This window comes from Copadichromis virginalis, linkage group LG18 (genome assembly GCF_057382275.1).
Source record: "Copadichromis virginalis isolate Kocher_CV1m ecotype Utaka linkage group LG18, C_Virginalis_male_GT1.1, whole genome shotgun sequence".
In the NCBI taxonomy this organism is placed as follows: Eukaryota; Metazoa; Chordata; class Actinopteri; order Cichliformes; family Cichlidae; genus Copadichromis; species Copadichromis virginalis.
This window is the reverse complement of record NC_140635.1, coordinates 21,065,249-21,085,371: the sequence shown is the minus strand read 5'-3', so window position 1 is coordinate 21,085,371 and position 20,123 is coordinate 21,065,249. Positions and strand designations below refer to the sequence as shown.

Genomic DNA, 20,123 nt, shown 5'->3' with positions numbered 1-20,123 from the left:
CCAGCAGCAATTACCGTACATTGCCTCCACGGCGTTTGAGAAATAATGTCTCTCTCCTTCGCTATACTTTTCTCTTCCCATTAATTCTGATCCAACTTCATCTTGGCTTCTTTTGTGGAAGATGAAATGCACAATGGCTCTTCAGCATGTCATTGGTGGCAACCTAAAGTTGTGAGGTCAATGTGTAGTAACTGCTCCAATACAGTTCTCTTCATCTTGTTCATCAATACTGTTGAAAGCATTTAGTTGATCCAAAATGCTGCCACGAGAGTACTGACAGGGAGAAGAAAGAGAGAGCATATTTCTCCTATACCGGCTTCTCTTCATTGGCTCCCTGTTAAATCCATAATCTAAATTAAAACCCTTCCCATCACATAAAAGGCTTCGTATAATCAGGCCCCATCTTATTTTAATGACCTTATAGTGCTGTATCACCACAGCAGAGCACTTTGCTCTCAGACTGCAGGCTTACTTGTGGTTCCTAGAGTATTAACAGTAGAATGGGAGGCAGAACCTTCAGCTTCCAGGCCCCTCGCTCTCAACTCTTTTCACTCTCCATGTGTTTATACACCTCTCCGCATTTAATTATGAGTTATTATTAATCTCTGGCTGTCTTCCACAGCGTGTCTTCCTCTCTTCACCCCCAAGCGGTTGCATCACGAGGCTGCCCCTTCCTGAGCCTGGTTCTGCCAGAGGTTTCTTCCTGTTAAAAGAGAGTTTTTCCTTCCCACCTTTGCCAAAGCGTTTGCTCACAGGGCGTTGTCTGATTGTTAGTGTTTCCCTGTATTATTGTAGGGTTTTTACCTCACAATATAAAGTGCCTTGAGGTAACGGTTGTTGTGATTTGATACTTTATAAATAAAATCGAATTGAATACTGCTGAGTGAGTGCATACATCGGTGTAACTTTGTGCTGAACATTGAGGGAGTCAAGATCTCTGTCTAAATAAATAAATAAATCTGGGTAAATTCCCAGATGATTAAACATGCAACTATTTTGCTGGTAATAACTGAACTCCGGAGTGTGTTGTAACAGAGACAGTTTATTCACAAAAATCTTCACCAAGTGTATTTACAGGCAGTGCGAGGACAGTGCTATATACAAGATGTGCGAGGACGGGTTCCAGGGCTCCAGGGAAAACAAGGGGATCACACACACGCTCACGCCAACCTCTCTCCGCTAGTGACCAGCCACCTCTTACACGCTCCACACGGGGAAACACGGGGACGAGTCCGGGGAATCTAGAACAGAGAGACAAATGTTACTTTCTGAGGCGGAAGTGTGGGGAAACTAGGGCTCGACGTGTACTGACAGGAGTCTTCACAACAATCCAGCGTTGAACAGCTGATCTCCTCCTTCTGATATACCAGCTGGTCTGATGAGGCCCAGGTGTGCATGATCTGGGAGGGCGTGGGCCGAGGGCGTGAACCCGCCATGAGTTCCGCCCCGGCAAAACAGGGGAGGGGGAGAGAGATTGCTGATCAGTGCCTTGCCGACCCCGCAGGTCGTGACATTTTCATGTCACCTACAGATCCTTGCTGTATTTGTCAGACACTGGAGTCAGCTGTAAAGATAGTACAGTGAATATTATTGCCCTGAAATGTAGTTAAATAAACACAAAAGACGGAAAGTACAACTACCACAAACTATAAATTATATTTTGATGAAGCACTATATTTTACTGGTTAAAAATCAGCGCTGTGGATAGGCATCCAGAAGTCTGAGATACTCACACTGGAGTAAAAAAAACTGTTTTACTGTTAAATTTTTAAATTTGCGGATATTGTAGCACATCCCATCACAAACAAACAAACAAAAACTGAATAGTTGCTACACGTGTAACAATTTAACCACTGTTGAAAGCGCTTTTGTTCTGACAAATCTGTTCGTCAATGCGCCACTAGAGGGAGCTGATTATACCAAACAAAAGAGACGCTAACAGAGGCCTGTGGAGTATTTACTGTTGCACAGCTGAACGGTTATGGCAAAAATAACCTTCTATTGTATTTATAAGCATGCAAGGATTTTGACCCTTTGGTGTTGTGCAACTCTGTGTCCACCCAATAAAAATCAAACTGACAATACTAACGCCACAACTAAATATAAGATAACCAATTTAAGTTAAATAGATACTGTGAACCGAATGTATATAGTCAGACACAGCGCAAGAGCTGCCTGTAGATGCAGAATTATACAACCAAGTTACAAATGCTGGCTTTTACATGAGTCCGTGAACGCAGCATCAGCTACAGTGTGGTGGTGGGACGGGCTTGAAGCGGAAGGTCAACACAATCATGGCGTGGAGAGGATACGCGATAAAATGGGCCAAAACAGAGTTCGTGAGATCCCAGAACACCACTCCACGAAGCTCCAGGTGAGCAAACACAAGGTCGCTGTGGTCGCAGCGTCTGTCTGCACAGGCGTAACACTGACAGGATGTGTGTGTTTACTTCTCCACCAGCCGCAGCCCGTGCTTACCTAACTGTTCCGACTGTCATTGCAGGGAGATCCACAAAGCTAAAGACAGCTTCATGTTTCATCCGTAACCTGCGATATCGAAGCGTAAACGAGTTACTGTAGTCTTTCTGTTTTTCAGTAAATGAATTGAGTGCCTTAAACAGCATGTCGTGCTTTTATTATTGATACTGATACTAACAATAAGTAGTTATGGAGCCACTGTGAGGCATGCTACCCGTGTAGATTCATACATTGTGGGTGCTTGAATTGTTCTCAGTATTATTAGCTTTTATTACGGATGCATTCATTTTTTTGTAACTCTACAACCAGCAGTAGCTGTAATTTTACAACAACAACACAAAAGTAAAATTAGTTTTCAAAGCAGGACTTTTATGTTCTTCCCCTAAATGAACATTGATTTTATACTTTTTTGTGTATATTTCAACAACTGCCTGCTTTAAAAGCTGCCTCTTTCTCCTGGCAGTCTTAACCCCTACAACCAGCAGAGGTGTGGATTTCGTCGGGAGGCCAAAAGGCCAGACATAAAGAAAAAAAATGCCACGCAGGAAACAAACACCTCAGCCACTGAGGCTGGCACCCCGGTGCCCCAGCCTCCTCCTAGAGTCCCCAGGCCTACACTTTTCACACCGCTGATGTTCACAGTAGGGGTAGGTCCCCCCAGTTTTCTACTGCTGTGTAGTGATGAAATGGATGCATGGTACACTGTTGTTTGTGGACAGTAAAGTGCTTCTGGCTGTTTTCTGACTCCATTTCAGTTTACAGGCTGCTCCTTTGGTGCGGCGGCCATTCTCCAATATGAGAGTCTAAAGTCAAGACTTCAGACTGCAAAAGATGAAGAGAATTCAGAAAAAGGCATGCAGGTGAGCACTTTGATGATCCACATTATTGCACATCTCCTTTGCTTGCAGATCGCATTACTGGTTTGATTTACAAGCTGCTCACAGAGACTCTGTGAACCTTTCACATGTTCCGAGGGCACCCAGGACATGGCATACTGGCACAACTGGTGGAACCAGCTGTCCAGCTTCCAGCGACAGCTCATTCTCCTGGTGTCCATGGTGGATGACTTCTGGAACAGCCTCACAGAGGGACAGAAGACTGTGACAGGTATTATTTTACACAGTCAACATCTTTGCAGTGTGTGTGCGGTTTTGATTATCGATTTTCCGATTTTAAAATCGATTCTAGCTTGAATAGCGTGATATCGATTCATTAAAATCCTGAATCGATTTTTAAATATAAATGCATTTTGCCCAAAATGCCAGAATCTCAGGATAAATCTCACAAAATTTTGACAACCACCAAACAGCTAAAACAGTAAATGAGAGCAGGCACACGGATTCTGCACAAAGACGTAAACAGAGCGCGGACCCGACGCTTTCTCGCCCAACGGGACGTACACGGACATGCTGTCGGGGCTGAGAGCCGACAGCTCACTCATTTTGATGTGTCTGGTCCGCGCTCTGTGTTTAAATCTTTTATTGCGCTAGATTCTGAAGCTGCAGGTTTTGTGTCTCTCCAACCAAAGTTGATTGAACCAGTCGCGAAAAGAAGATCCAAACTACGCTTCACATAAACATCATCATGAAGTCCCCCTTACTTGCTGTTTTGCCTCCACCACAATAAAATCACACTTGCACAGCTCTCTCTCTCCGTGTACTTCAAGAACAGTTTCCCATTCACTTGCTTATCACCTACCAGTCTACCATTGTAAACAGTGCTGTCAGCCGCTGTGTTGTTTTTTTTCTTTTCTACTTAAATGACTTCCGACAAGAAAGCCGCATTTTTGCTGTTCAATACTGAAGAAATTTAAACTTTTTAAATTATGCAAAATTGCAAAATGCTTAACTGTATCTCTAATAGAAACCTCTGTAACTTTGCTCTGCTTCACTTCAGCAGCATCAGGTAATGTTCATGTTGATTCATGGTTTTCTTCAGTTTTTGTTCTACCGCAGAATATTTTTAAGGTTATCTGCTATAAAAAGTCAGGCCAGGAAAATCGCCTTCATGTTTGTCTGTGTTTTATCCTCTGTTACTTTGACACAAAGGCATCTGCTGTGATGCTCACACCTTTGATAAAGTCTCACAAGTGTAAGGTTTCTTTTTACAGATATAAAATATGGATATGTACTGATTAGTGATCAGAATTATAATATTTCTGACTGTCTGAGGCAAAATTTCCCCGAATCAAATGGAATCGAATCATGGATCGAATCGATTCGGGACCTTGCGCTTGTGAATGGGAATCGAATTGATTCTAGAAATCAGTGACGATACCCAACCCTATGTGTCTGGGTTTTTTTTGTTTTTTTATTTATCTCTTTGCATTTCTTCATAGTTGGCACCTTTATTTATTAATTTTTTTCTAGGTATTATCGCACTAAATGCCGCCGTCCTCTGCTGTTGGCGAATCCCTTCAATGCAAAGAAGTATGCTTAAGTACTTCACGTCCAACCCAGCTTCCAGTGAGTTCACCTGTGCTACACGGTCATGTCCTCTTTTGTGTTTGCAGTGTGTGCATTTTTTTCCCCTCTCCTCTTCCTCTTCCAGAAACACGCTGCCTTCCCATGGCTCTGTCCTCCTTCAGTCACTACTCCATCATCCACATGGTGGCCAACATGTATGTCCTATGGATATTCTCCTCAGGGATCGTCTCTCTTTTGGGGAAAGAGCAATTTCTTGCAGTTTACCTGTCTGCTGGTGAGTCAAATAAAGCACACAACTGGAGTCTGATAACATTTATTAAATCTAAACACAATACTTGAATATTTTTAACATTAGTGTTTAATCCAGGGTGGATAGTTTAATGATCTCTTTGCTTCATGTTTGACTGAAACTCGCTGTTATTCCATCCATCATTTACTACAGCACAAAAACCTTATTTTAATTTTGGGACACTCAAACGTTTAGGGCCTTTCAGTACTATGCATGGCTGATTATTGAGAATATAGGTAACAGGAAGTAAGAAAGGCTACCAAATGTTTGATTTTCAGGTGTGGTTTCCACTATGGTCAGTTACACATGTAAGGCAGCCACCGGGCGTCTCTATCCATCATTAGGGGCGGTAAGATATTTGCTAAAATCCATTTTAAAGCTCAACTCAAATGATGGACAGCTGTGATAGTAACTGTTTTGATCTACAGTCCGGCGCCGTCATGGCAGTGCTCGCTGCTATCTGCTCTAAGATGCCAGAGGCCAAGCTTGGCATAATCTTCCTTCCCATGGTCACTTTCACAGCAGGAACAGTAAGTGCTGCACACTTCATATTTCCTACATACACTTTATGAAGTACACCTTACAAGTGCTCGATTGGAATCCATATTGCCTTCAGAAATGCCCCAGTTTTTCATGGCACTGATTCAACACGGTGACTACAGTCAGCTCATTGTCATGTTCAAGAAACTAGTTCGAGATGATCTGACCTTTGTGACATGGTGTGTTATCCCGCTGGAAGCAGCCATCAGAAGACCTGCACACTGTAGTCATGAACATGATCAGCAGCAATACACAGGCAGGCTGTTGTGTCTAAATGATGTTGTTTTTCCAATCTTTGGTTGTCCCATGGGAATTGTAGCCTCAGTTCTTAGTTGACAGGAGTGGCACCCACTGTGGGGTTCTGTTGCTGTGGCCCATCTTCTTTAAGGTTGGACATGTGCATTCAGAGATGTTCTTCTGTCTACCTCGGATATAACGAGTGGTTGCTTGAGTTGCTTTTGTCTTCCTTCCCGCTTTTGCTGCAGGAAGAGATGTGAGTGTGCATGGACCAAATAAAAAGGTACATGTATGAGTGACTGTGGAAGTATGCATGCCAGCGCACTGAATGCAGCTTTGCCTTTGTTTATATTTAGGCTCTGAAAGCGCTAGTTGCCATTGACACAGCAGGACTTCTGTTGGGATGGCGGCTGTTTGACCATGCAGCTCACCTTGGCGGAGCCCTCTTTGGAGTGTGAGTCAGGTCTTATTTTTACCCTTTCCTCAAAGTCTGTCCATGTTAACAATATGAAATACAGTTTCAAGGCATATGAAACTGTCTTAATCCCAAATCTGATTACTTACTTTTTCTGGAGGGTTTAACTGTTTTCTTAGACTTACATAAGCAGACAGATTTTTTTCCCAGTTTTAATATCCTGCTCTCATAACATGGCCCAAGTGTGAAAATTGTGGTTATGTGACAGTTGCAGGTGTAGTCACAAATACAGCTTAAAGCCTGTGGAACATATCTAATATTATTAAAATGTTGTTTTGAAGGCTTTGTGCTTTTGAACTCAGTCATGAAAAAAAGAATCCAATGATTCTGCACTGCTTTGATCAGTCTAAATCCTTTAATGTCTTAATGTGGCCTAATGGGAGCATCTTGTTCTGCTTTCTCCACATTTTACCGTGCCATGCATCTCTTCATACAGGTGGTATGTGGCATATGGTCATAAACTCATCTGGAGGAAGAGGGAGCCCCTTGTGAAGTTGTGGCATGACATTCGTTCACCAGGCAGCCGAGGTTCCAGGCCTGGACGTGGACCCGGGGGTGGTGGTGGTGGACCAACATCATAAGTCCCTGAAATTCTTTGTGAAAGAACTGGAACCCATCCAAACGAATATGCAAGGACACTTTTATCCAATGACATGGAGTGGACTGTTATTAATAAATAAATCTAGTTTTCACATCCAAAGTTAGTAAAGAGCATTTGCTGATTTAATGCCTTGCAAACTTGAAATTTAAAAGCAGGTGAAACTTCATGTCTAGCGTTGCAGTCGAGATGTTTACTTTGTAGACTTTAAGCACCTGTTATGCTACCGGTAATCTGTAACTCTGCTACCTCATTTAGCCATTTTCCACCAATGCTTTGCCAAATCTCAAACTGGTTCTACACATTTACACCAACAAAGAATGGTGGCACCACAAAAATGAGTCTCCCAACACTTGGATTCAGTGATTTCAGAAGCAATGGGAATATTACTGCAAGTAATTTACCACTAATTTCCAAATGTAGCATTCAGATTCGGCCCTGTGTGACACTAACGTCTGATATAGTATGCAAAAATTAAGTTCTGACACTTGCCAAAATATGGCCATCGACCAGCACCAGACTAGGCACATTACTGGTGGAAAACAGGTGTTAGTAATCCAAAGCTAAAAACCTTTTTATCCATGTTTTTGTGTCCATGTTGTTCTGGAAAACTGCATTAGCCATCAGACCAAAATTTCCACATTAGAAAACAAAGAATTTTATTGTCTGATCCTTTTCCTCTGTTAACACTCATTCAAACTACTAGCTTTACATTGAGAGAAAAATAGAACAAATAAGCATATCCAATGATTTTAGATAAATGGGCACTCCCACGTATACCTACTAATGTAAATAATTCATTTGGTAACAAATCTCTTTATCAGTGCCCTCTATTACAGTAAAAAGTGGCCAAGGCACTTTTTAAAAAAAAAAAAAAAAAAACCTGCAGTTTAACTATTTTGGTTAGAAATACTTTCCTCACAGCAGGGCAATATGTTTAAAATTAAAGCTGTGACAAAACTATTCATGACAATAAGTTTTATTGGAAGCGTTTAATCTATAGTTGGCACATATGAGAATTTGGAACAAAGATACCACGACTCATGGTGCCAAAACACACTCAGTTAATTCTTCAGATGCCGACATCTCCAGATTACTACCTGAACTCATACAGTGGGGGAAGTATTTCACCCCCTGCTGAATTTGATGGGGGTTTTTTTTCTGGTTTTCTGGTTGATATTCTGTCTTTCTCCATTAAAATACCACTGCCATAGAAAATTAGAAACGGTTCATTTCTTTGTGAGTGAGCAAATTTACAAATTCAACAGGGAATAAATTATTTTCACCATTATAATAATGATTTCATGCCCTGAGAAAACATTTTATTTATCAAATCACATTCCTGTCCTGGACATAAAGAGTCACTGTTAAATGCTTTTCACAATTCCTTTTTATTCAGATACGTTGGTGGAAAGTTTTTTTGGTTAAATACAACTACAGCATACCTACATCTTAAGACAGTCTAAATCTGTTACTAATAAAGCAGGTTAAGTTGTCAAAATAGATCAAAGACTGACACTTTTTTGGCTTCAAGGTAACTTTAAGGCAGTTCCTGGTAAACAATACAGATTAGCTTATCAAATATGGATGTCTCATCAGACAAGGGCATGTGCAGCAAATTCTTCTAACAATCCTCGCTGTCCAAAAATCAGGCGTCCATCACTGTCGGGCTGTGAATGAGAAAACTGCTCAGAATCCTAAAACTCAAAAGAGTAGGCTAAAAATCAAAGAGGTACAATGAGATTAAAGTTTTCATTTTTTAGTTTCCAGGCACAGTTCGTTCGTTCTCTCTCTCACTCACTCACTCACTCACTGATAATTCAAACTTATCCTCCACCCTGTCACATGATGTTAATCAAACAGACTTACCAGAACACTATATCGTCTACTTTTTATCCAGAGCAATCAGTAATACAGCACTTCCTCAGCCCCTGCTTTTGTGGTTTGCATAACTGGGGAAGCCAAACTGGGAGACCATCAGGTTGGAGAAGGAAAGAGGCATAAAGCCATAGATCTGTGTCAACCTGTTCAGGCAGTAGGACCTCTGGAGAAGGTGTTCGGGACGATGCCACATCCCCTGGTATCCACTGCTGGCCTCCTTTTCTAGGTTGCGGAGGTCCACGGGTTTGATAAAGACCCCAGAGGCTCTGTTCATTTTACCCAACTTTGATTGTTTTCTTAAATACAGAGCTACGGCAAAGTTCATGGCAATATCGTCACAGTTCTGCGTTTCATCCACTAAAGCATGCACTGCTTGAGGCTGGTCCTGAAAGAGCTGCAAATAGCGGCGGTGGAAGAAGGCAGCACCAATTAACACCATGGAGTATCTGCAGGGAATGCAGGGAGATGGAAGCTTAAAAAACAAAGTACACCTAGCCAGAGGCCTGTACTATGAAGCAGGATTAGTGGCGCAGCAATGCAAATTCAGGGTTAACTCTGCATTTTCAGCAATACGATGGTGATTCGCTGCTGTTGAAATTTATAATGCAGGTTGAAAGAAAAACAGCTGCTGTTTAGTTGTGTCTAAGAATCTATATTTATTACTCATCATGGAAAGAAGACTTTAGAGACTCATGAAAAACATTAGACCCTCTTACTATCTGCTCAGAGTGGCTCGGGGGATTTTACAGCAATGTTAACACCATTTTCCAGAAAGCTAAGTGGAGAGAATTTATCTAAATTTCAGGAGTGGTACCACACCTCCATACACATCCCTTCCAGTAATCCATCAATATATGACCCTCCCGAGCACTACAAGCTGTTCATTCTCATCTTTGTGCCCCACCCTCCCTTCCCTTTTTTACAATTCATTCACTTCTCATTAGTACATGAGGATCTTCCCAGCCTGGGAGCCATCGCCAATCCCCCCTGAGGCCTTCCCCAAACTGCAGCCTCAATTCATCCTCAAGCCATCTGCCATTATTTACTAGGAATGCTGTCAAACCTAAAATGAGAATGTAGTCCCCGCTAGTGAATTGGGCAGTAGGAAGTGACGTTTTATCTCTTGATCTCAAATATAACCTGTTCCACAACTGGTTAGGTCTGCAGCACAAATTCTCAAGGTAAACTACCCCCTAAGAAATGAACCCTCTTCATAAACCAGGGTTTATGCCAAAGTTACCTGAATAAGCCTTGAATTTTCTCATGTTCAATTTAAAGTCAACAAGTACAAACTCACCATCTACTGACCAATCGTTTCTCTGGGAAATGGTGCCACCATTCCTGGAACACATGTCGGACATGTCCACGGACAGCTAGCGTCTAAAGGAGCAACTTTATTTCTATTTCTAAAATGATTGTATTGTCTTCCACGCCTTTATAATGTGGATATACACTGGATATCAAATTTGCAAGCATGCTATGCCTGTCTTTAATTTCTATTTGTATATATTTTCTTAACTTGCACTCAAGCCATTAAACACCAACAGCACAGTTTCAGCTGAAAAGATAAAGTTAAAATTGTTTTCTGCACATTTAAACATTGATATAACAGATTATCCTGAGTCTTAAGGATACTGAGAAGTCTGTTAACTCGCACAGATGGCATTTTTGCCAGATTTTCCTCCTGGCTTCAGCTTAGGCTTTATAAATATAATAGTGCTTTTCCATTCATAAAGCCTATTTAAATCGTACACTTGTAATCTCACGCTACTGTTTTGGCAACACGTGTTGCTCTGAGCCTGTACTGTACACAGCTTAACATTGCCTGGTCTGACACAGTTTTAACTTCCTTTCTAAAATCAGGCCGCTCAGATCTGTTAGATCTGCCCACGTCTGTGATTGGTCAGAAGTTGCCTCTTTCATGTGTTCATGCTCACATGAACACATGACAGACTGGTAAACCTAGAGTGGACCTATTAAGTTTATAACCACTTTCTTGTGACAGCTTAACGCTGATTTAGACTTCTGCTGTGGATTTTTGATGTAACCCATATGAGTGGTTGACGTTACTGCCAGCAGTCATGCTTGTCCTTGGCGCATCATTCGTTAATTACCTTGTGGTCATGTCCCAGTGTTTTATATGCTGTGCCAACAACAATACAAATAAAATTCTGGGACTTTTCTTTCCCACATGGTTCCCCACTATTTGTTGTGGCTGGTTTTTGTTCCAGAGGCAAACATATGTCCCGTCTTTGCACATTACCTCACATCCATTCCAAAAGCTTTGGCAATCTCCCTGCACGAATTTTCTGACATCTGTGAATCCTTATAGAAATGCTATGATCATTATTCTTTATACTAAGATATGATTGTTATTCTCTCACTGATATGTTTAAAATTAAACACAGAAGTATACTGATGTACACTGATGTAAAAATAAGTGAAGCCACATAAGCAACAAACATTCTGGGTATGTCGAGCATGCTTCGTAGTACAGGCCCAAATAACATGCAGGGTATGTGGACAAAAAAACCAAAAACAAACAACCTACACGTCACCTCCTGCTGTTTCTGGATCCTGCAGCTCAAAGCTGCCATAGCTGTACACTCCTGCTGCCGTTGAGACATGTTTCCTCGGTACAAATCCAACAATCTGGTCTGGAAATTGCTGTGGAACCCAACAGTAAAACAACTCAGGGTTTGCCGGCTAAAATCTGCAGTTAAATTTTTCAAGTTTATGATACTCATTACCTTCCAGACAGAAAAAGCAAAACTGATGTCAGGTACACTGATGAGAGTGTCATCATCCAGCATCAGAACAGCTACAGGAGCAGAACAAAAATACTACTGTTCACTGACTAAAATGTATTTAAATATAACAAATAATACATACGGTGCAAGCTGACAGATGTACTGACCATCAGTATCAATTTCAGGGAATGGTTGTAGCCTGTTGCGCATTCGGTTGCTGGTCTGCTCCTTGAAGACTACCTGGACCGGATGAGGCCCCAAGGAGCTCCACAGCTTTGCAGGTGTCTGCTCTCCAATGTTGTTCCATACTATGATAATTCTCTGAAGATGAGGTACTCCCTGGTAATGGTTTAGGAGTTTGAGCAAAACGTCTGTGCGGTTGTAAGTCTGGATGATGATGGTAAACTTCTTCTCCTCCGAGCTGTCAGCGTGGTGAACCTGTGCGGGATTCTGCTTTTGCGGGGTTGCCCTTCGTAGCACCTCCAAGACAGCAACACCTCTTTGGTCCTCAGCAGGTGGCAGCAGAGCTGTCAAGACTACACCAACCAGGAGGATCAGCAGAATTGCCCAAAACAAATAGGTTCGTCGGAGCCCAAAGCAACAACGGGGCAGCCTGCACACAGATTTGCAGTATTTATTAATATTTCCATCTCAGCTCCAGTTTAAAAGAGAAAAAAATCAATATATGCAGTTTCTATGACTGATTTGTTGTATTCTAAGCAGAAATTAGTTAATCTATGGCCTGTGATAAATGTTAGGATTATATGGCATCCATAACTAAACATGCAAATCAATTAAGCCATCTTGGGTATCCGAAATGACAACTTAGCTTGTGCAAGTAGTTGTAGTTGCACTGATTTTAGCTAACTTTAACGTGATTTTAGCCCAGCGTTTGTTTTGAACACAACGGTTTAGTCGGCTGTCTCGTAACATATCTAGCCTGTTACATTTTAACATATTCTATTTTTCTTTCTAGAAAGGAGAACTCACCTCATTTTTGTTGGCACTACAAACATTCAACCCCTTTCTTTCAAACGGTCGCCATGTTGGCTGACTTTGTCCAAAGAGTGTACAAGTTAAGAGCGGTTCCTATTTAACACCCGCCGTAATTTATGGTACTCAACAGCCACGCAGCTATTTTATTATAGAGAAAATTTCTTGTTAAATGAATATTTTGTTCTTACTCATTATAAATACATTTTCTACGTTACAACCTCGTAAATATATTTTCACTCGCGTATTCCGACTTTCTAATGAACTGTCGCCATGTTTGTTCAGCGGCTTGATTTTTAATTCAGGGGCATATCTTCGCCTCTACAAATATGTTAATAATAGTTGGTCGAGAGAGAAAGGGAGAATCAACTAAATGAAAAATTTTCAAAACCAGTCTACCTAGTGGTTACAACAAAGGTAAGTTAATCTAATGCACTGTTAATGAAAAAAAGAGTGTATTAATAATATTCTTTTTTGGAGAATAACATATGTTAACGAGGAATGACTTTCCTCGTTAAAGCAAGAAAAGTTAACAACAAAACAAAAACGTTTTTCCAGATTGCTCAGCTCTGGTGAAGTGAACATGCCGTTGGCGTCGGTCCTGAACTGTCCTACAGTACCACTTTCCAATGGTCTGCAGATCCCCGTGCTTGGTTTGGGTGTGTTTTACTCTGGCAGTCACTGTTTTTAAATCAGCTAGCACAAACCTGAATGAAGCATTATGCAATCCTAGGACACAGTGATTGTTAACTGAATCGGTTGGCTTAAAAACTTTTAAGTAATGCAATAGGGAAGTAAATCCACAAGTAAAACTGACACCTATCAAGTTTTAATTCAAGAAAGAAATATGTAGTGTTACTGTTCGTCAGTTTATCCACAGGCAAACGTTTGGTCTAATTCCTCCAATACAGTTGATACTACTAATAAATAGTTGCGTACACAAACGGGTTTTTCAGTATCCTTTAATCCAGGATATGTGAATATTTTGTATGTATTTATACCTTTTATGAATACACTGTATATTTATGTCAGCGCTAATACGCCGTCAAGTTTGAATTAAACTACATAACACTATCATTAAAATGTCTTCTAGTGCTGCTGTAACACGTGAATTTCCCCACTGTGGGAAATATAAAGTCTATATTATAATAATTACCATTGGGTTTTTTTTTAATGTATAAATGTTGTGTGTTTTTCTCTTTGCCAGGCACATCACATAATGGTGGTTACTCCCACGATGCAGTTATGTATGCCCTCACTGAATGTGGCATCTGCCACATTGACACAGCAAAGCGTTATGGCTGCGAGGCCGAATTGGGCAAAGCTGTCAGAGAAAGTGGACTTCCACGAAGTGATCTGTGGCTCACGAATAAACTGTGGCCCGGCGACTACGGATATACAGCTGCAAAAAAGGCCTGTCTGGACTCCTGCTTGGAAATGGGGGTCGAGTATTTTGGTATGCCGTCTGATTGATAAAGTTAAAAACAGTTAACAGCTAAACAGTTTTCTGGGATGTCACTGCAGGACAAACGTCTTGAATAAACCTGTGATGGCTCGTGATGTAGTTGAATTAATCCATGTTCACCACACCGAATGCAGTTTGCTGTCTTTTGTTACATCATGACCTCTAACCCCTGTTGTTTTTAAAGATCTGTACCTGATGCACTGGCCAGAGTCAAAGACACCTGGTGGTTCCAACAGGGAGATGAGAGCTGAGACCTGGAGAGCTTTGGAAGAACTTTATAAGGAAGGTAAATGGCCTGTATTTATATTTGCATTTATATTTATATTTATAAATGCTAAATGCATGGTATTAACTTAGAGAGATTATCAGAATTACCATACAATGCAATTATTTATTTATACTATATTAATTTTATCCTTGGGAATTATATTCATAATTTAATTAAAAGACTAGCTTCAGTTTTACAGCTGGATAATCACTGAAGTAGTGATGATAATACATATCACTTAATAGTAGTAAAAGAGTTTATTTCACAAAGCATACATATCTCTGTTTGCTAATATAGGTGTGTGCCGTGCTATTGGGGTCAGCAATTTTCTGGTCCACCACCTGGAACAGCTGAAAGAAGACTGTACTGTGATACCACATGTTAACCAGGTAGTTTTATCCATTTAGCATTTATTTAAGCTAGAATCTGTGCAAAGATACTCAGGTTGACTTTCTTTATGCCATAAAACTTCCTTCAGCTCATTGACTTTATTGTTTTATATGCTGTTTTAACTGATCAGGTTGAGTACCATCCTTTCCAGCAGCCAAATCACCTGATTCAGTACTGTCGTCAGGAGGGAATTGTGTTTGAAGGGTATAGTCCTCTGGCCAAGGGTCAAGTCTTCAACAATCCCACTGTTCTCCAGATAGCGGAAAAGCACAGACGCACGCCAGCTCAGATCTGCATCCGCTGGAGTATTCAGGTTGTCACGCTCATCACATGATTTCCATCCCTGGTGTGAAAATATTGTGTCTACTGAAATTCTAAATATTCTTGAATATTTTCAATTTTGTGTTTCTAAGAACGGAGTTGTGACAATACCAAAATCGACCAAAAAGAAGAGGATACAAGAAAACTGTGAAGTGAGTTTAAAGATCATTCCATACTTTCTTGAACCCTTTAAAAAAGTCTACAAAATGAAAAACCAAAATAAAAGTTCATGTTGTGATCGAACATTTTTTCAAATAAAGCTTAGCTGTAGCCTAAGTTTGACAAGACAGTCAAAATCATGTCTTCATCTAAACCCAGTTACACCGTGCAAAGGTCTTGAACCACCCTTAATTTCTTTATATTTTGCCTTTAAGGAGCCAGCTTTCTAAAGTTGGTATCAGAGTTTTCTTTTGGGCACTGGCTCTTTTTACACCCATTTTTAGTCCAGTCCTTGTACCTGACCATTTTCAGAGGAATAAATCATTCAAGCACAAAAAAGGCAGCAAACTCGAGGGGTGAATCAGTGCTGTCTCTACACATTGAAATACAGAGAAAACTTGGTGAAGAACCAATTTTAAATTATATCTTTACACACTTTGTTACTAGCAGCCTGTCTGTTCCAATTTCTTTAGTCTAATCTATGGAAAACACCAAACACAGTTGACAGATGTAAAAATTGTACTACAACAGGGTGATTCAGAAAGAGCTATTAGTGGAAAACTTGCCGCACTGTGTCCTAAAAATTTTAAGGAAACACGACAAATGGAGGACAAAAGAAGTTCTTCTGCAGCAGAAGAAAAGTATCTTAAGAAACAGGAAAAAAGCAAAGACCTGACAGAACCTGAGAGATGCATCTGGTTCATCTACTGTTCACTAAAGCTTCGTCAGAAATGGTCTCAGTGGAAGGCTGGCTGTTAAGAAGTCATTCTTAAGGGAGGAAAACAAGTGGTATGCCACATTACACAAGAACTGGACTTAAAATCAGTAGCAATGAATGGAGTGATGAATCCAAATCTGAAAGTTTTGGTTCAAATAATTGTCAGTTTATGCAAAGGTCAGGAGAGAGGTATGACACTGATTGTGTACAGCCATCTTAAAAACACGGTGGAGGCTCTGTCATTGTTTGCACCTGCATTTCAGTCAGTTGTGTTCTTCTTCTTCATCTTGTTAAAACTGATGGATTTAGTGATGAATTACAAATTGAAAATGTATGGAATTATTAACATTTTTCTAAGAAAATATACAGATTTTTTTAAAAAGGAGGTGGCTCAAGACTTCTACACAATGATGTGCCTTGTTTGGTAGCTTCCACTAGAGGTCATCATAATAAACTTATGCATCTGGCTTAACTGAGGTTTAGTAAATGTAAAGAGATCTTGACAAGTTAAATAGTTTAAATAATGGCATAATGTGTCCATCTTTCCAGTCAGAAGACAGATAACTTCTGCAGTTTATCATCACAACTGAGAGAAGCCAATCTCACTTTTAATGCCACAGGCATTTTCGTTTTTCATATGATCCTTTTCCTCTTCTTATTACGGTGGCCCTGAGAGGCCAAACGGACTGCAACTTCAGAAAACACTTGCAAAAAGAAAAATGCTGCAAAAAGAAAAACACCTGCAAAAAGAAAAACGCTGCAAAAAGAAAAATGCTGCAAAAAGAAAAACACCTGCAAAAAGAAAAACACTTGCAAAAAGAAAACCACTTGCAAAAAGAAAAACACTTGCAAAAAGAAAAATGCTGCAAAAAGAAAAACGCTGCAAAAAGAAAAACGCTGCAAAAGCACACAAGACACAACAGAAATGTTTCTGGGGAGACAATAACCCAACGGACCAGTTGCACGAACAAAAACATGCTAACAAGTGCACTGGGACTGGGAAGGAACAACATTTGTCTCTTATATATGATACACCTATATGTGCACTGTCAAAGATACTTGTCTTGAGTGAAGATTTAAGGTGATAAGACATATAAATAACTGCAACTTGAAACTGTACTGAAGCTCAGTATTTGACACAGAGTTCGTGTTCACTGCTGTAATAGCTAATAATGATTAATATAATAACTATAATATTGGCCATATTATATTTACACTACTAAAGTGATATGACTTTAGTCTCATGAACAACATTAGCTAATTGTTATTTACTAACGAATCTTAAATGACTGTTCAGTACAGAAATGAAGCCCAAAAATCATGTTTTACAGTCCTGTGGTCTCAGCCTCAGATACTTATCAAATCACACAAAGCTCTTGTAGAAACAAACAAACAAACAAATGAACAAAATATGTTCTCCCTCATTTCTGTCAAACAAAGTTGTATGACACGTTTCCAGCGGTTAGTATCATGGTTGCTAGGCAACCTGGGAAGCACGACCGAGACTAGACCGTCCCATACAGCCCATGTGTTTGCAACAAACTTGCCGTTTATTTTGCAAATCGAGCTCAACACTGCCCCTAGCGTCCTGGAGCACTTCCGTTGTGTTTTGGAGTTTGCGTGTGTTTTGGATTTTGTACGTGTTTTGGAGTTTGCACGTGTTTCCTAAGTGTTTTGGAGTTTGTACGCGTTTTGGATTTTGTACATGTTTTGCAGTTTGTACGTGTTTAGGAGTTTGCATGTGTTTTGGATTTTGTACGTGTTTTGCAGTTTGTGCGTGCTATTTGGAATTTGTACGTGTTTTGGAGTTTGTACATGCTTTGTCTCTAGGGGCCACCGTATCTTATCGTCCTCTCTCTCACACACACAAACAGGTGTTTGGATTCCAGCTGGAGGACGAGGACATGGCTGCTTTAGGAAGCTTGCATGATGGAAGACATGTTACTTGGGATCCAACAAATGTGGAATAAGTGGGAAGATGGAGGGTATGTTTGTCCATGAACTGGTGATGGCTGAGTGAGGAATTGATTTGAATATGTTCTTGGTTAATTATTTTTCTTTCTGGCAGTTTTCCTGGAAATAGACTTGACTGTAATGTCAAAGTTTATTGAGCTACATCTTCAGATAATGTGTAGACAAACACACACGAAGGACAAAACCATTCCAAGTGCCTTACTTTATAGAAATGTTGATTTTTTTTTGTGGTATATGTATATATATATATATATATATATATATATATACACATAAAGGAACACGAGAAGCTGGAGAAATACCAAGGACTCAGAGAAGAGCTCGAGAGGATGTGGAGGGTGAAGGTAACGGTGGTCCCCGTGGTAATCGGAGCACTAGGTGCGGTGACTCCCAAGCTAGGCGAGTGGCTCCAGCAGATCCCGGGAATAACATCGGAGATCTCTGTCCAGAAGAGCGCAGTCCTGGGAACAGCTAAGATACTGCGCAGGACCCTCAAGCTCCCAGGCCTCTGGTAGAGGACCCGAGCTTGAAGGATAAACCGCCCGCAGGGGCGTGCTGGGTGTTTTATATTTTTTTTTTTCACATTCAAATTAAGGGGAGGGATCAAGTGGTTTCTAAGACGAGAGGACCTTGGTATCGTATCCATGGTTGCAGTATATAAAACAACTATGTAAACTCAAGGCTGTGACCTTTTATTAGTCCTCTTCTCTTATTCCGCAAATGAAATCTTTAGTTTACTTCACCTGTAAAATCTGTATGTGATTATCAAAATACCTTAAGCAACATGTATCATTTACAAGTAAGTCATGAGACAAAAGAAAAACAAAACGGCCCCAAAGCTTAACCAGGTTTGGGAGGCATGAAAGTCAGCTGTAACTGTAACTTTATATAACACAAGCTATCAGGGTTTAGCAAATAATTTGCTGGCTACACTGGCTCTGGTAACGTTCAACTTCACTAAACCTTATCATGTTATCACGTTAAATTCAATTTTGATATTTTACATAATTTAGTATGAGGTGGATTCTCATGTCCACCTTTATTCCTCAGCACAGCCTGAACACTCTCTTTATTATTGTTAATCTGTGGATCTTTCACAGCGCATTTTTGTCCTATCTTCATCACCTCATCCCAAACTAGTCGCTGTTCCCCCTGAGCTTGGTTCGGCAAGAGGTTTCTTCCTGTTAAAATGGAGTTTTTCCATCCCACTGTCACCAAGGTCCCTGCTCATAGGTCATCTGTTTTTTGTTTTTTTTTGTTCTCCTGTTTTCTGTGTAGTCTTATATACCATACAAAACACAATGAAGCAACTGTTGCTGTGTGTTTATAATAATAATAATGTATGCTTTATTGATTTCTGTGGGGAAATTCCTCTCTACATTTAACCCATTTACTCAGTGAAGCAGTGGGCAGCCACCAATCTAGCGCCCAGGAAGGATATAGGGACGGTACCTTGCTCAGGGGTACCTCAGGGTTGTCGTTCAGTGAATTTGAACCCCCGACCACTCTACCCACTGAGCTATCCCAGTCTGTTGGTGCTATATAAATAAACTGAACAGAATTAAATTAAATTCAGGACATTCAAAGCTCTTCTTTGGATGTTGGCTACTTTTTGTCCATTTTCTGTCAAAGTGATCTCACACTACATCACTAATGTTGAAGTTCAGTCCAACCCATGATTGATAAGTGTGTTTGGTATCACTGTGATATTTAAAAAAAAAAAAAAAAACCAAAGCTGCTGCCAATCAGATGCTTTCCAAATGGTGTTGCACTGTGGATCAAAATCTGACAGCATTTATCTGTACTCATAATTCCATCAATTTTGACATGGCTGAAATGAAGACCCAGGCATCACAGAGCCTCCACTGTGTTTTACAGATGGGTATACACATACAGTGTTGCACCTCTCTTCTGACATCATCTGTACATGAGTATTTAAACCAAATATTTCAAATTTGGATTAATGACTCAAGACCTGTCACCACTGATTTTCAGTCTAGTTCTTGTGTAATTTGGCATACCTCAGTCTTTTCTCCCCGTGTCCCTTCCTACTGAGACCATTTTTGATGAAGCTTTAATTAACATTAAGGCCAGATATCTCTCAGGTCTGTCTTTTTAAAAGACATGATGTTAATGATCTTCTTTTGTGCTTCACATGTCC

The 20,123-nt window shown here is 40.4% G+C and overlaps 3 protein-coding genes across 5 annotated transcripts; 2 read left to right on the top strand and 1 right to left on the bottom strand.

Annotated features, from left to right (window-relative positions):
• The first annotated feature begins 2,233 nt into the window (after positions 1-2,233).
• On the top strand, positions 2,234-8,676 carry parla (presenilin associated, rhomboid-like a). Of its 2 annotated transcripts, XM_085439955.1 has the most exons (10): positions 2,234-2,374; positions 2,942-3,125; positions 3,234-3,338; positions 3,453-3,585; positions 4,848-4,943; positions 5,029-5,178; positions 5,472-5,542; positions 5,622-5,723; positions 6,327-6,424; positions 6,882-8,676. In XM_085439955.1, exons 1-10 carry the CDS (start codon positions 2,295-2,297, stop codon positions 7,024-7,026), a joined length of 1,164 nt encoding a protein of 387 aa, XP_085296081.1. In that variant the 5' UTR covers positions 2,234-2,294; the 3' UTR covers positions 7,027-8,676. The 2 variants fall into 2 exon arrangements, 1 of the variants encoding a protein (XP_085296081.1); XR_014916556.1 differs by lacking the exon at positions 6,882-8,676 and having other exon boundaries at positions 5,622-6,226; positions 6,327-6,392.
• On the bottom strand, positions 7,910-12,752 carry extl2 (exostosin-like glycosyltransferase 2). Of its 2 annotated transcripts, XR_014916557.1 has the most exons (6): positions 12,665-12,752; positions 11,842-12,287; positions 11,675-11,745; positions 11,476-11,591; positions 8,913-9,370; positions 7,910-8,713 (listed from the first exon to the last, which is right to left on the bottom strand). XR_014916557.1 is itself a non-coding variant. In XM_085439956.1 (5 exons), the coding sequence occupies exons 1-5, from the start codon at positions 12,688-12,690 to the stop codon at positions 8,968-8,970; spliced, it is 1,062 nt and encodes a 353-aa protein (XP_085296082.1). In that variant the 5' UTR covers positions 12,691-12,752; the 3' UTR covers positions 7,910-8,967. The 2 variants fall into 2 exon arrangements, 1 of the variants encoding a protein (XP_085296082.1); XM_085439956.1 differs by having other exon boundaries at positions 7,910-9,370.
• A 257-nt stretch (positions 12,753-13,009) lies between these two features.
• Positions 13,010-19,533, top strand: LOC146687763 (putative oxidoreductase ZK1290.5). Its single transcript, XM_085439957.1, has 9 exons — positions 13,010-13,084; positions 13,226-13,326; positions 13,875-14,123; positions 14,317-14,418; positions 14,698-14,789; positions 14,921-15,103; positions 15,204-15,263; positions 17,863-17,973; positions 18,241-19,533. Exons 2-8 carry the CDS (start codon positions 13,251-13,253, stop codon positions 17,956-17,958), a joined length of 858 nt encoding a protein of 285 aa, XP_085296083.1. The 5' UTR covers positions 13,010-13,084; positions 13,226-13,250; the 3' UTR covers positions 17,959-17,973; positions 18,241-19,533.
• Positions 19,534-20,123: the final 590 nt, after the last annotated feature.